Below are 14034 nucleotides of genomic sequence, written 5' to 3'. Positions count from 1 at the left end.
GGAGAGCTTGACTCTTGACAGGATCTTTGTATCTTGCTGTCAACTCCCTTGGAGTTTTTGTTAAGGGAGGATATTCCCTGAAGGGGATCAGGTATCCTCTCTCGAGGATAGAGAGCGTCCAGCTGTCCGCCCCTCTCTGCGCCCAGACTCTGGCAAAGTTCGAAAGTCTGGCGCCTACAGATATCTGGAGGACATCTTCTTCATTTTGCCTTCCCGACAGGTCTCCTGGAAGGTCTTCCTCTGGTGTCAGGTCTCCTACCTCTGAAAGGGGTTCTCGAGGAAGAAGAGGCTCCTCGAAAGGGCTGTTGAAGAGGTGCTTTCTCCTTCTTTGTAAAGGGAACAGCGGGCTTGAACCTCTTCGCTGATTGTGTAAGGAGGTCCTGAGTAGCCTTGCCAGCTAAGGATTTCGCTATATCCCTCACCGTGTCCTGTGGGAAGAGGGGGCTAGAGAGTGGTGAATATAACAAGGCCGACCTCTGAAGAGGAGAGACTGACTTGGTCAGGAAAGAACTATACACTGACCTCTTCTTTAAGAATCCCGAGCCAAAAAGGGAAGCAACTTCAACCGAACCGTCCATCACCGCTCTATCTAAACAAGCTAAAATGCTAGAGAGCTCCTCCATACTGACGAATTCGGGATCTTGGGCTCTCTTCGCAAGGGCTCCCAGAGACCAGTCCATAAAATTGAACACCTCCAGTGTCCTGAAGAGGCCCTTTAGGAGATGATCTAGCTCGCACATCCCCCACGTAGCTTTAGCTGAGAGTAGAGCGCGCCTCCTTGACGAATCGACCAATGAAGCGTAGTCTGCATCTGCGGACGAAGGAAGCCCTAAGCCCATAGGCTCCTTGGTATCATACCATCTTCCAGGTTTTCCCGTCAGCCTGGAAGGAGGGCATGAAAAAACAGTCTTGCCCGCTTCTCTTTTAGTGCGAAGCCACTCTCCAAATCCTTTGAATGCCTTCTTCATGCTTAAGGTAGGACGCATTTTCACGAATGAGGAGGCTTTCGGAGACTTCGTACTTGAAAGCAAAGAACCTGGAGAGGGCGGATCAGCTGGTTGAAGCGTATCACCAAACTCCTTCAACAAAAGCAAAGACAGTCTTTTATAATCAGAGACTACTACGTCAACTGGAAATTCCTCATCCGAGACTTCCTCTAACCCTCCGGCTGCAGGAGAGCCCTTCGAAGGGGAGCAGCTTTTAGAAGTAGCGGGACTTCTGTCATAAGAAGGAGATCGCCTTCCATGCAACCTATGCTTGCTACTGCAAGGCGCAAGGGAGCTCCTAAAGGTAGAAGATCTCTTCTCAGTAACCTGTTTCTCGCAAGGCGAAGGGCTCCTACTCTCTGAAGAGCTCATAAAGTGTGAAGGGGTCCTATTCAAACCTAAGCCCCTGCTAGGTTCCTGGCGCCTGCCTGACTCCTGACGCCTGCTTGACTCCTGGCGCCTGCTTGGAGGCTTCCTTGGCGCATGCTTGACTCCTGGCGCTTGCTTGACTCCAGGCGCCTGCTTGACTCTTGGCTCCTGATAAGCTCTTGACGCCTCTCACTCGACTCCTGGCAGGCTCTTGACGCCTACTAGGTTCTTGGTGCCTGAGGTGCTCTTGACACCTTAAAGGCTCTTGGGGCTCACTCAACTCCCGGCGCCTGACAAGATCCTGGCTCTTGACGCCTGCCATGATCCTCAGTAGAGGAGTCCGACTCCTGTTCTCTTCGTAAAAAAGTAGCTGAGCGTCTCCTCTGAGAGCAGCTACTGCTGGGAACTTTACTGCGAAGAGAAGAGCTCCTGAGGGGTTTGAGCTGTCTGCGCGGAGCATTCTTGTACGGAGGTGAGGAGCGCCTAAAGGGAGATCGAGAGAGTCTCTCAGGAGACGAGCGCCTGCTAGACTGAGATACGTCTCCTCTACAAGGAGAAGAGCGCTTACTAGGAGATGAAAACTTCGATCTCTTCACTGGAAGGGAGGCGTCTTTCCTTCGCGACGAATCCTTATGGAGAGCGCCCACCAGGGAGGATAACTGTTCCTGCAGGTTAAGCAGGAAGAGCTTAGTAGGATCTTGAGGAGCTGGAGACGGTCTTCTAGACTTCTTACTACAAGAAGGAAAATCCTCAGGAAAGCGCTCGGGGCTTGAATCAAGAGCGTCTCCTTTCGGCAAAACCCACGATCTCTTCAAAGGACGAGACTTCGAGGCAGAGCTCCATCCACGCCTAGACGAGGAGTCCGAAGCAGAAAAGAACTCTTCCAGGATGCCTTTTCTACGGCTATCCAGGGCAGCCTGGGTCGCTACTTCAGGATCTGCCGAAGGGACGCCTGATCGTTGGGGATGCTCCACATCCTCCCTGCGGCTTTTGACATTCCTCCTCCCCTGGTCCTGGGAGTTTGAAAGAGGTCTAGGCCTAGGAGCAATGCGGAGCCGATCAGACACCCCCTCCACTGCACTGGGGTCACTGCACTCACTGACACTCTTACCTTTCGCCTCCATAGCTTTTAGCTGTTCCTGAAGCTCCCTGATCGAGGATCTCATGATTTCCATCTCTGAAAACGAATCCTTAGATTCAACACAGGGAGAAGGGGCTGAGGTTATGGGAGAAACGTTATCATCTACCTTGTTAGTTTCTAACTCGGGTTCAAATGAACAAGATCTACTCGAGCTTCTTGCGGAAGCTTTCCTAGCTCTATCTTTCTCTCTTTTCTTGATATAAGAAGATAAATCCTTCCATCCTTGTTCTGTCAGTCCCTCACATTCAGCGCAGGTCTTATCAAAAGAACACTCAGAACCTCTACATTTAACACAAATTGTATGGGGATCTATCTCTGCTTTCAGAAGTCTAGTTCTACATTCGTCCCTTGCACACACCCTAAACTTAGGTGTTACCTTAACGTCAGCCATCATGAGAGAAAATACCTAATCCAATCCTAAAACAGTCCACAACAAGCGTATGACAAGCCAGAGAAAAAACAGAGTACTTCACCAAAATCAATCCAACAATTCTCGGCGAACGAGCAGAATTCCATGCAGGAGGGAACCACAACAGTTGTTGCCGTTCCCGGCGACAGAGAAAATCTGTCAGAAAATGGGAATGGTTCCGTATACCGCCACCCAGCGGCGGGAATGGTAGATCACCTGACCTACCTGTAGCGTGTGCCACGAGTTTTGAATTCTGTCGGGACGACGGAGTCTATAGCTAAGTATATATCTGCCGGGTAAGTTGCACGTATAAAAAGAAGGGGATTGCTTTTATTTTTTTTTAAGTATACAAAGTATTAATGGAATTTATTTTGTTACAAACATGAGAAAACATGGTTTCAAACTTGAGAAAAAGGCAAAGACAGGATGTGAGTAGATTGGGTGTCATCAAGGATAGTGATGGAAATATATTGTGTAGGGAGGAAGACATTAAGAAGAGATAGCAAGAGCACTTGGAACAACTGTTAAAAACTGAAAATGACAGAGAGGAGATGGGGGAAGCACAGAGGATGGAGGGACCAGTGAGGGAGATGCAGGATACAAAAGTGAAGAGAGCATTAAGGAAAATGAAGAATGGTAAATCACCAGGTCCATCGGAGTTCCAAACTGAAATGCTCAAATTACCTGGTACTACTGAGGGGGAGGAAAGGATGTTGGATTTATTAAAGCTATATATGAAGAGGAAGAAATGCCAAAGGATTGGGAGGAGAGTCTAATGGTATATATATACAAGCAGAAGGGAGCTGTCATGGATTGTGGTAACTACTGAGGAATTAAACTAACAGAGCATGGATTGAAAGTTTTAAGAGAGGGTATTGGATGAGAGATTAAGAGAGATTGTAAAGATCGGGAAACAGCAGTATGGATTCATGAGAGGAAGAGGGATGGTGGATGCCATCTTCATAGTAAGACAGCTAAAGGAAAAGAGGCTAGAAGGAAACCAGGACCTCTATTGTGCATTCATAGACCTAGAGAAAGCATACGATAGAATCCCAAGAGAAGTGATGTTTTTTATATTTAAGGAAAAGGAAAGTCCTAGAAAAGTTGGTTAGGCTGGCCGAGACGGTACATAAAGGAATGCGCTCAAAAGTGATAACAGCAGTTGGGGAAACAGAAAACTTTGAAGTTAGTGTTGGATTACACCCGAGGTCAGCATTAAGCCCATTTTTGTTTGTGCTGGTCATGGATGTGTTGAGTGAAGTGATCAAGAATGAAGAGCTGTGGGAATTGTTGTATGCCAATGATCTGGTGATTACTGCTGAAAACGAGGAGTTACAGAGAAGGGTTGGAGAGTGGCAGGAATCTTTTTGAGAGGGTTGGCTTAAAGGTGAATGTAAATAACACAGAGGTTTAGCTGAGCAGTAGTATTACAAGAAAGAAGAGGCTTGATTATAAAACAGGCAGAAAAGTTTAAATACTTAAGATCTACTTAGAGTCAAGAGGGAGGATGTGAAGCTGAAGTTGACAGTAGGATAAAAGCTGCATGGGGAAGTGGTATGTGATAAGAAAATGCCAATCAAGCTAAAAGTCAAGATATATATAACACAGTGATAAGACCAGTGTTAATGTATGGAGCAGAAACATGGGCTCTGAGAAGAAAAGAGGAAGTAAAGCTTGAGAAAACAGAGATGAGAATGCTGAGGTGGATTATGGGAAAATCACTGCTTGAGAGATTGGAAAATGATGAAATAAGAAGGGGCAGGCTTAGTAAAGATTACAGAGGTGATAAGAGAGTCACGATTGAGATGGTATGGACGTGTTGAGAATGGATGATAAGGAGGAAGTGAAGAGAGCTTGGGAGGAACCTGTTAGAGGATGAAGATCAAAAGGGAGACAGAGAATTAGATGGCAAGATAAAGTGAAGGAAGATATGGAGAGGAGAGGTTTGGTGGAGGATGATGCCTTTGATAGAAGGCAGTGGAGAAGGCACAACAGGCAACCAACCCCTTAATGTAGGGATAACAGTGGGAAAGAAGAGGATGAGAAAACAAGGTAGATAATTACTTCTGTATAAAGTTTTCAGTTTAAAGTATGATGGTTGTTATTTACAAGAATATTGTTTTCCACTATTGACAATGTTAGGTGAGGAGGAGTAGGGAGTTTCTCTTGCACACCACTACATATTTTTACTTGTCATTACCTGACAGGGGCCTTGGCTTTATTGACAGAAACAACTGAGGTTAATTTCTTAAGTACATCTTAGTTTTACCAGACCAATGAGCTGATTTACAGACTGACCCAAAGGTTGTATCTTTTTCTTACGTGGCTAGGAACTAATTGGTTTCTTAGCATCGGTACCTACAATTTATTGTGGGATCTGAACCACATTAATTGAGAAATTAAAATTTCCTTGATTCAATCCTAGCCATGGCGGGAAGCGATCTCGGACCACCAGATTGATAGTCGGGTATGGAACCCATTCGTCCAGTGAAGAACTCAAACAATTGAGGGATTACTGTAATGTTATTAGAATGCTTGTTCCCCTGCATACTTGTAACTTCCATAATCATGTGCGGAGGTCAACAGGCTACAATAATGGTCAAACTAAACTACATTTCAATCAAATCAAATAAACTTTTACCATAATTGAGGAATTGTAATAAATGCATACCTGCTCCCAACAGAGCCCATTCTCCTTGCTGTAAATGACCTGCTTTTCGTGCCACTTTAGCACTCTGTAGCCACAATCGCTCTACCTCTACTTTCAGAGAAGAACTCAATACTGGATCACCTTCCTCTTTTATTTCACGAGCAAGTTCCAAAAGCGTTCTGAGGTTAGAAAGATTTGCAATTAAAACCATTGCTAAAAACTATATTTTGGAAATAGAAATTAATTTTTTCATATGAACCCATCACTCATGTATATGCTCACATTTGCAGAACCATTATTAAAAACTATTTTTCCAATACAAGCTATGTTTTTTATATGAGTCCATCACTCACAAATTTGACCTTAGCTTTTATAGTCTTTTCTAACAGACAAAAGAAGATTAGAGATAATACAGCACATGCATCACCTTTTAATGTAGACTACAAATGATGCTATGTGATCTAAGAGGCAAGGAGGTTGAAACTCACTTTATGAGAGATGAGTTTGTATAAAAGACTAGATTTGTGTCATAAACTTCAATTTGTTTCATTGCAACCCAATCACTCATATATACGTATCCCCAAACAGCATTCAGGGAGGGAGGACTGAGTTACTAAAGACCTCAGATTGGTGAGCTATACTGAAGAGACTAGAAGAGGCCTTGGAAATTGTTATGAGTTTGGAATCTGGGCCCTGGTATATCTTGGAGGTTTTAAAAATGTAAGGCCGAGCCATTTACAGTGTAAAGCAAGGTACTTATTGATAGATGTCAACTCAGGAATAGCAGTAAAATCATTCATGCAAGACGGATACTAATAACCCCAGAAGTCAACATGTCTACGATTTGTGAGTTACATCTTTTAACATTTTCCCAGATCCAGTGTTTCAACAAAGCATTTAATTTTACAGAATTTCTTTTTATCTTAAAATATCAAGAGATGACAACAGAGGTACCAAAAATAACTTATTTTTAGGTTTTATCATTTTTTTTTAATCAAAAAATGCATGCATGAATACAGCTCCCTGGATTATAACTTGTTAATGCAGTTCATGCACTGCAATGACATCAAAAAGTATAGTCTCATCACCAATATTAGTAATTAAAATGTTAACTTTTTTCACTTTTATCAAATACGTATGATAATAATTCAAGATAAAGTAATGATACAATAAAAAGCATTGCACATTATGCATTAGCACTATACAAACAATATAACTTTTAGAGAATGATCCTAACTGACCTAAAATCTGGAAACTACAGTTCTAAACTTGCTAAATTACAGGCAGAGAGAGAGAGAGCGAGAGAGAGAGAGAGTGTGTCTGCGTCTCAACATAAATGGATTATTTTTGTATGTGGCCTTTAATAATATTAAAAAAAAATTGAAAGCCATAGGTCAAGCCTCCACTACTAGCTAAATTACAATCATAAAGCACAAATGCTGTGGCATAGAAATATAAAATACTATGCCAATAACTGGGTAATGCCTTTTGAAAAAATCCATTATAGCATTTGATTAAATTTAGTAAATGTAAACTGGCACCGACAAGTGCCTGAATCTAAAATAGAAAAAACACCCATACTATGCTTACAAATGACAAAAGCAGATAGAACTCTGATTTAGTGAACTAGAACTCTATTCTGCTCCAACAGCGACACATTACTATGAGCTCTATGTATGACCTTCTTCAACCAGACGGAGATCATATTCCTCAAAAATATTCTCATAGCGAAATTAGGTTTCATATATACTTACCAAGCAATTATATAGCTATAGTTTCTAACTTGCACAACAGCACTTCAATTGTTTTACGTAATTGACTAACCCACCCAGCACCCACTGTCAGGGAACAGTAGGAACAACCAAGTATAAGAGCACAATTCATTTGTGCCCTTATGTACATAAAAGGGGAGGAGGGTGAGCTTCAATTCTGTAATTACTTGGTAAGTATATATGAAACTTAATCTTATTATGAATATATCATTTTCATATAACTTATCAAATAATTACATAGCTGAATCCCACAATGAGTACAAGTGGGATGCTTGGACATATTCTACTCCAAAACAATAGATTAAGAAATGGTCATGACTCTGAAATAGAAAAATTGCTTAGGATTGATACAATGCCTGTTTCCTCACCTGGTAAGAGAGCTACTGCAGGTGAATACTGCCTCTAGTTAGTGTTCATCTTATCCTGTAAAGGTGTGGTGGTAAAGCCAAAGGGTGCTTCTACTTAGGTGGGAGCTTTGCATATAAGGATATGACCGATGGCTAGTACAGCATAAAGAAGTGCCCTTGCCTTGGGCAGAGTACCAGAATAAAACACAACCAGACAACACTGTCACCTACACTGAAATAAAAACCAAATCCCACCCACTAAAACTGGTGGTAACTCCAGGTACATAGTTCCACAAAGTTCCCCAAAAATCGACACCCTACATCAAGGCAAAGAGATAGAGAAAAAAACTTTTTCTTTGCTTCTTCCACCAATAACATGCCAGCCACTGATGATGGCCTTAGGGTACTGCAATTCTTGAACACTATTTCCACTTCCTTCAACAGTGTGACACGATGATCGATTTGCACTTCCTATAAGTCGATTGCAATAAGGAAGAGAGGGATGTATTATGCCTGAAAGTGAAGGAGGTAGCGACTGCTCAGACATCGTTAGCTTTCACTTTCATTGAAGGCAAAATGCCCTCCTGAATCCAAGGACGCACCTCATAAATTAGGTCCCTAAGGAAGAATGACAAAACATTCTTAGAAAGGGGAGGGAAGGATTCTCAACAGAACACCATTGGTTGCTGGATGACCCTCTGATCTCAGTCCTGTTCAGGTAATACCTTAACCTCTTCTTTATCAAGAAGCTTACCAAACCTAAACATTGGATTAGCTACAGAACAGATTTTCATGGTAATGAAATATATAAATAAAAAGTAAATGGGTCTTACTTTATGTGGCTAGTATAATCATTGCTCTTCACGTATTAACTTTTTACTAAAGTATCTCCAGAGAAAGAAGACAGGAGAAGAGAAGCACAGAAAAAAAATTACAAATGGTTTTATACTTGCATAGATTTTTTTTTACTTTTACTTTTTCATGCTTGTATGTCTAAAAAAAAATGGGTTCTTGTTACAATTTTTTTTACTTATCATTGTAATAAACAACAGCGTCACAGACTAGGACGCATTCCATGATTACTGCCCAGAGAGAGATTGCACTTGTTTCCAAATGCTGAAGTTTTTATTATCTACATACATATATGTGTATGTGTTCATGTATGTATACACAGTGCATATCCAAATGTGGGAATCTAGATAGCCAGCAATACTAATTTTCATTTGAACGATTTTGTCTCCTTTGGTCTGTTTGTCACAGTAGGCTCGTCTACGAGTATCATCAAACCATGGCTGGTCATTTGTCTGAAATCTGATGACCTTTCTGTGGGGGGTATCTCTTTACAATAGCCACCAGCATTTAAATTAACTACTTAGGACCAGGATCTAATATAGCAACCAAAATATTAAGTGCCTGACAAACTCCAATAATGCAATCCCAACTGGCTCTCAATTTCAGCCAGACTGTTTTTCCAATGGTTGAATTAGGAATAGCAGACTGATTGAGAGATATATGCATAACAACATATTAATTGCTTCTGCAAATGATACAGTAGTTTGGGTAGGGCAGCCTATGTGATAAAGCCTTATGTGAACCATTTTCTGTATTTTATTATTTACTAACTACTTAGTACTATATACCTGTTTCTTCGGATTCTAATTGTTTTTCTAGGCTATATGCATCTACAAAGGCTAACTCTGGTTAGGCTAGGATTTTGGGTTAGCATAAATAGGGTAGGTTATGCTAAGCTATTTACTGTTCCCAGAACTGCATTATATTTTTGAGTTTCACAAGTTTTCATTGGAAATAAACTGATTGTGTATTTCCAGAGAAGCCTCAGTTCTGAAATCAGAAAAAATCCAAAACCTGGAACTGTGTGACACCTACGTGTGACACTAGTCTAAGGCGCTCAAGAAATAATATTGGCTGATTCATTCAAGGTTCTGGATTATAGGAGTTCATGGCTCACTGAGTGCCGGAATTAAGAGTCGGACTGTACCTCCATTTCTTTGCTGAACATTTTTTTATCTGTGTGAAATGGCACACGTACATTAAAATGATTTTTAATACATAATTTTTTTTATCTAGACCAGAAATACAGACATACAGTAGTACCTCGAGATACGAAAGGCTCAACTTACGAAAAATCCAAGTTACGAAAGCCAATGCAAAAAATTTTACTGCTCCACATACGAAAAGTTTTCAAGATACGAAAGGTTTCTGAAAGTCCGAGATTCGCCCCATAACAATTTTGAAACTCGCGCCGCACACCGCCATCTTAGTTATAGTAGACTCGCCACCATCCTCCTGCTCTCCCATTGGTTCCTGATGCTAGCCAAGCCATGAGATCCTTCTCTCTGATTGGACAGCATCCCTCCCATCATGCATCTTCTATACGTACGTGTTGGCGTCCCTTAGCTCGGCCACTCCGCACCCGAAACTTTACTGTACGCAATCGGCATTCGTTCGCTCCAACGATTTCGTTTAGTAACGTAAATTCGTTAGTGATTTCGTTGCAGTACATATTATCGTGTTGTGCGAAGACTGTATATTGTGTAACTTTACGTAAATTAACGTAGTCATGGGTCCCAAGAAAGTTGAAATTCACGGAAAGAAGCGCATGCTCTCTTTGGAGACAAAGATGGAGATCATAAAGAAGTACGAAGCTGGTATGCGATTGAGTGTGATCGCAAAGGAATACGGCCGTAATCCGTCGACAATAGGCACCATCCTTAAACAGAAGGATGCCATCAAAGCAACTACACCATCGAAGGGCATCACTATTTTGTCCAGCAAGAGGAGCCATGTGCATGACGAGATGGAACGGCTGCTCCTCATCTGGATAAAAGACAAAGAAATCGCTGGCGATACAGTAACGGAGATGGCAATCGCTCACAAGGCCAGTGCTATTTTCAGCGATTTGATTGCGCAGGCGGAAGACGAGGGAGGGGAAGGGACTTCAACGCCAACCCCAGAGTTCAAGGCTTCGCATGGCTGGTTCGAGAAATTCCAAAAACGGACTGGCATCCATTCAGTGGTGCGTCATGGGGAGGCTGCCAGCTCGGACACGAAAGCGGCCGAAGCATTTAAGAAGACTTTCGACGAGATGATGACCAAGGAAGGCTACAGTTCTCAGCAGGTTTTCAACTGTGATGAGACTGGCCTTTTTTGGAAAAAAATGCCTCGTCGGACGTACATCACGGAGGAAGAGAAGAAGCTACCCGGGCATAAGCCTATGAAAGACAGGCTTACGCTCGCACTTTGTTCGAACGCCAGTGGGGATTGCAAGGTGAAGCCCCTACTGGTGTATCACTCAGAGACTCCTCGAGCCTTCAAGGCCCACAAAGTGTTGAAGGAGAAGCTTCCAGTGATGTGGAGGGCTAATGCAAAAGCCTGGGTAACGAGGCTTTTGTTCACCGAGTGGGTAAATCTGTGTTTCGGCCTGACTGTGAAGAGTTTTTTGCAAGAGAAGCGCCTCCCCTTGAAATGTCTGCTGGTGTTGGGCAATGACCCTCCCCACCCTCCTGGCCTCGAGGAAGATATCCTAGCGGAGTATTCCTTCGTTAAGATTCTTTTTCTTCCGCCCAACACCATCCCTCTCCTCAGGCCCATGGAACAGCAAGTGATAGCGAACTTTAAGAAGCTGTACACGAAACATCTTTTCAAGGGATGTTTCGACATCACCGATACCACAAACCTCACCTTGCGTCAATTTTGGAAGGAGCATTTCGACATCGTCATTTGCATCCGACTCATTGACCTAGCTTGGCAGGAGGTTTCGAGGCGAACCTTGAATTCCTCGTGGAGGAAACTCTGGCCTGATGCCGTATCCGCCAGAGACTTCGAGGGATTCGACGTGGGTGAAGCTGGTGCTGCAGAGTCAGAAACAGTTGATGATCCCGAAACTGTTTTGGAACCAGATCTTGACGAGATCGTTGCACTCGGCTGGTCGTCGACGAGGACGACATCAACGACCTTCTCGAGGAGCACCAAGAGGAGCTTACGACGGATGACCTGAAGGAGTTGGAGGCCATGCAACTTAACGTCGTTCAAGAGGAGTTCTCTAGCAGCGGCGAGGAAGAGGAGGAGCCTATGACAACGGCAGAAATTAAGGATATTCTAGGCGCTTTTCATAAAGTGCAATTGTTTATCGAATAAAGACACCCGAAAAGGCTCACACAGGTCGTATGCTTGCGCAGTTCGATGACGTTTGCTTGAGTCGTTTCAGGAACATTGTGAAAAGTAGGCAGAAGCAATCTTCCTTGGATCGTTATTTTTTAAAGAGGCCTTCAGCATTAGCAGGAGTAAGCAAAAAGGAAGAACCAAGTGATAAAAACAGAAAGTTGAAAGCAAAAGGAAGGAAGAACCAAGTGATGAAAAACAGAACGTTGAAAGCGGTGATGAAGTTGAAATTCTGTAAAAAAAAAAAAAAAAAAAAAAAAAAAGTTACGTAAAAGTAAAAAAAAGTTAAAAATAAAAAAAGAAAAAAAAAACTTTTACACGTAATTTCTAGATTTTTGTAAGTTAAGTGTTACAGTTTTGTTAAGGTGTTTCGTAAATTTTAGTTTTATGGTTTTCCTTAAATTTTTCATGTTTTCATAAAGTTAAGTGTACGTACGTACGTACGTTATCTGCCGTTTGTCCTCCTCCTCCTCTGCCGCCACTATCGGAGATAGCCTCACTCGAAAGGTAAGCTTCCACATTTTACATTACAGTAATAATATTTCTTGTACACTAATATACACTTTATTTACAGGTTTTGGATTTTTATTCTTAATTTAGGTATTGAATGGTCCAAATTGTTGTAGTAGTTCATTGTTTATAGGTCAATTTAGCTTTATTATGAAATTTAAGGGGTGGGGTGTTTTTGGAGGGCTTGGAACGGATTAGCCATTTTACATGTAAAATGTGTTTCCAAGATACGAAAAACTCATTATACGAAGGCCGCCTCGGAACGGATTAATTTCGTATCTCGAGGTACCACTGTACCTTTACCCCATGGACCTAATACTAGTGCATTAAACAGAGAGTTACTGTATTTTTAATCAATAAAATCCAGAGTTATGAAATGACTGAAAACATCACCAGAACAAGGAACGTGAAGCTCAAGATCAACACAACTGAAAACAAGTGTACCTGGTATCAACAGCAGTGGTAATCATGCTACTGAGCAAAGGCAAAATGCACTAAATTAAGCAATAAAACTTACATAACACAAAGCAGATCACATTAACCCTTAAACGCCGAATGGACGTATTAAACGTCGAGTCAAAATCTCCCCCGATTTCCGAATGGACGTACCATACGTCGGCTCAGAAAAGTTTTTTTTAAAATTCGCGGAAAAATACTTATAGGCCTACCAGCCGAAAACTTTTGAATCACGCGCCTTGGGGGATGCTGGGAGTTCACGGATCAAGGCGTTCTTTTGTTTACAATCGTTACGCAGGCGCGCAAGCGCGAATTTCTTTCTTATCGCACTAAAAAGTATCAGTGACACATCTCAAAAATTATTTCGTCACTATGACATAATTTTTGCACCGTTTTAAATTATCCGTTACATGAAGTATTATATATGAAAATGTGCGCAATTCATTATGATACAACAAAAAATACTCATGATTGTAACTTTTATCAGTTTTGAAATATTTCCATATAAATAACAATAAGTGCCAAAATTTCAACCTTCGGTCAACTTTGACTACCGAAATGGTCGAAAAACGCAATTGTAAGCTAAAACGCTTATATTGTAGTAATATTCAACTATTTACCTTAATTTTGCAACAAATTGGAAGTCTCTAGCACAATATTTCGATTTATGGTGAATTTATGAAAAAACTTTTTCCTTACGTCCGCGCGGTAACTCTTCCGAAAAAAATCATACATGCGATTGTGGTAATGTTTGCACCATTTTAAAATTAGCCGTTACATAAAGTTTTATATATGGAAATGTGTGCAATTTCATGCACAATACAACTAAAAACAACCCATGGTTGTAGCTTTTATCAGTTTTGAAATATTTTCATATAAAAAATGATAAGTGACAAATTTTCAACCTTCGGTCAATTTTGACTCTACCGAAATGGTCGAAAAACGCAATTGTAAGCTAAAACTCTTATATTTTAGTAATATTCAATCATTTACCTTCATTTTGTAACTAATTGGAAGTCTCTAGCACAATATTTCGATTTATGGTGAATTTATGAAAAAAATAACATTTTCCTTACATCCGCGCGGTAACTCTTCCGAAAAAATCATACGTGCGATTGTGGTAATGTTTTGCATCATTTTAAATTAGCCGTTACATAAAGTTTTATATATGATGTGCGCAATTTCATGTAGAATACAACAAAAAAATAATTG

The 14034-nt window shown here is 41.4% G+C and overlaps 1 protein-coding gene across 1 annotated transcript in view; it reads right to left on the bottom strand.

The window, feature by feature from the left end:
- The window catches only part of LOC135217537 (serine/threonine-protein kinase atr-like), a 796062-nt gene that overhangs the window by 77533 nt on the left and 704495 nt on the right, over window positions 1-14034 (bottom strand). The window contains 1 exon segment of the mRNA XM_064253504.1: window positions 5577-5734. Coding sequence (XP_064109574.1) covers window positions 5577-5734 — 158 coding nt within the window.

This window comes from Macrobrachium nipponense, chromosome 7, assembly GCF_015104395.2.
Source record: "Macrobrachium nipponense isolate FS-2020 chromosome 7, ASM1510439v2, whole genome shotgun sequence".
NCBI lineage: Eukaryota > Metazoa > Arthropoda > Malacostraca > Decapoda > Palaemonidae > Macrobrachium > Macrobrachium nipponense.
This window is presented reverse-complemented; position numbering and strand designations above follow the sequence as displayed.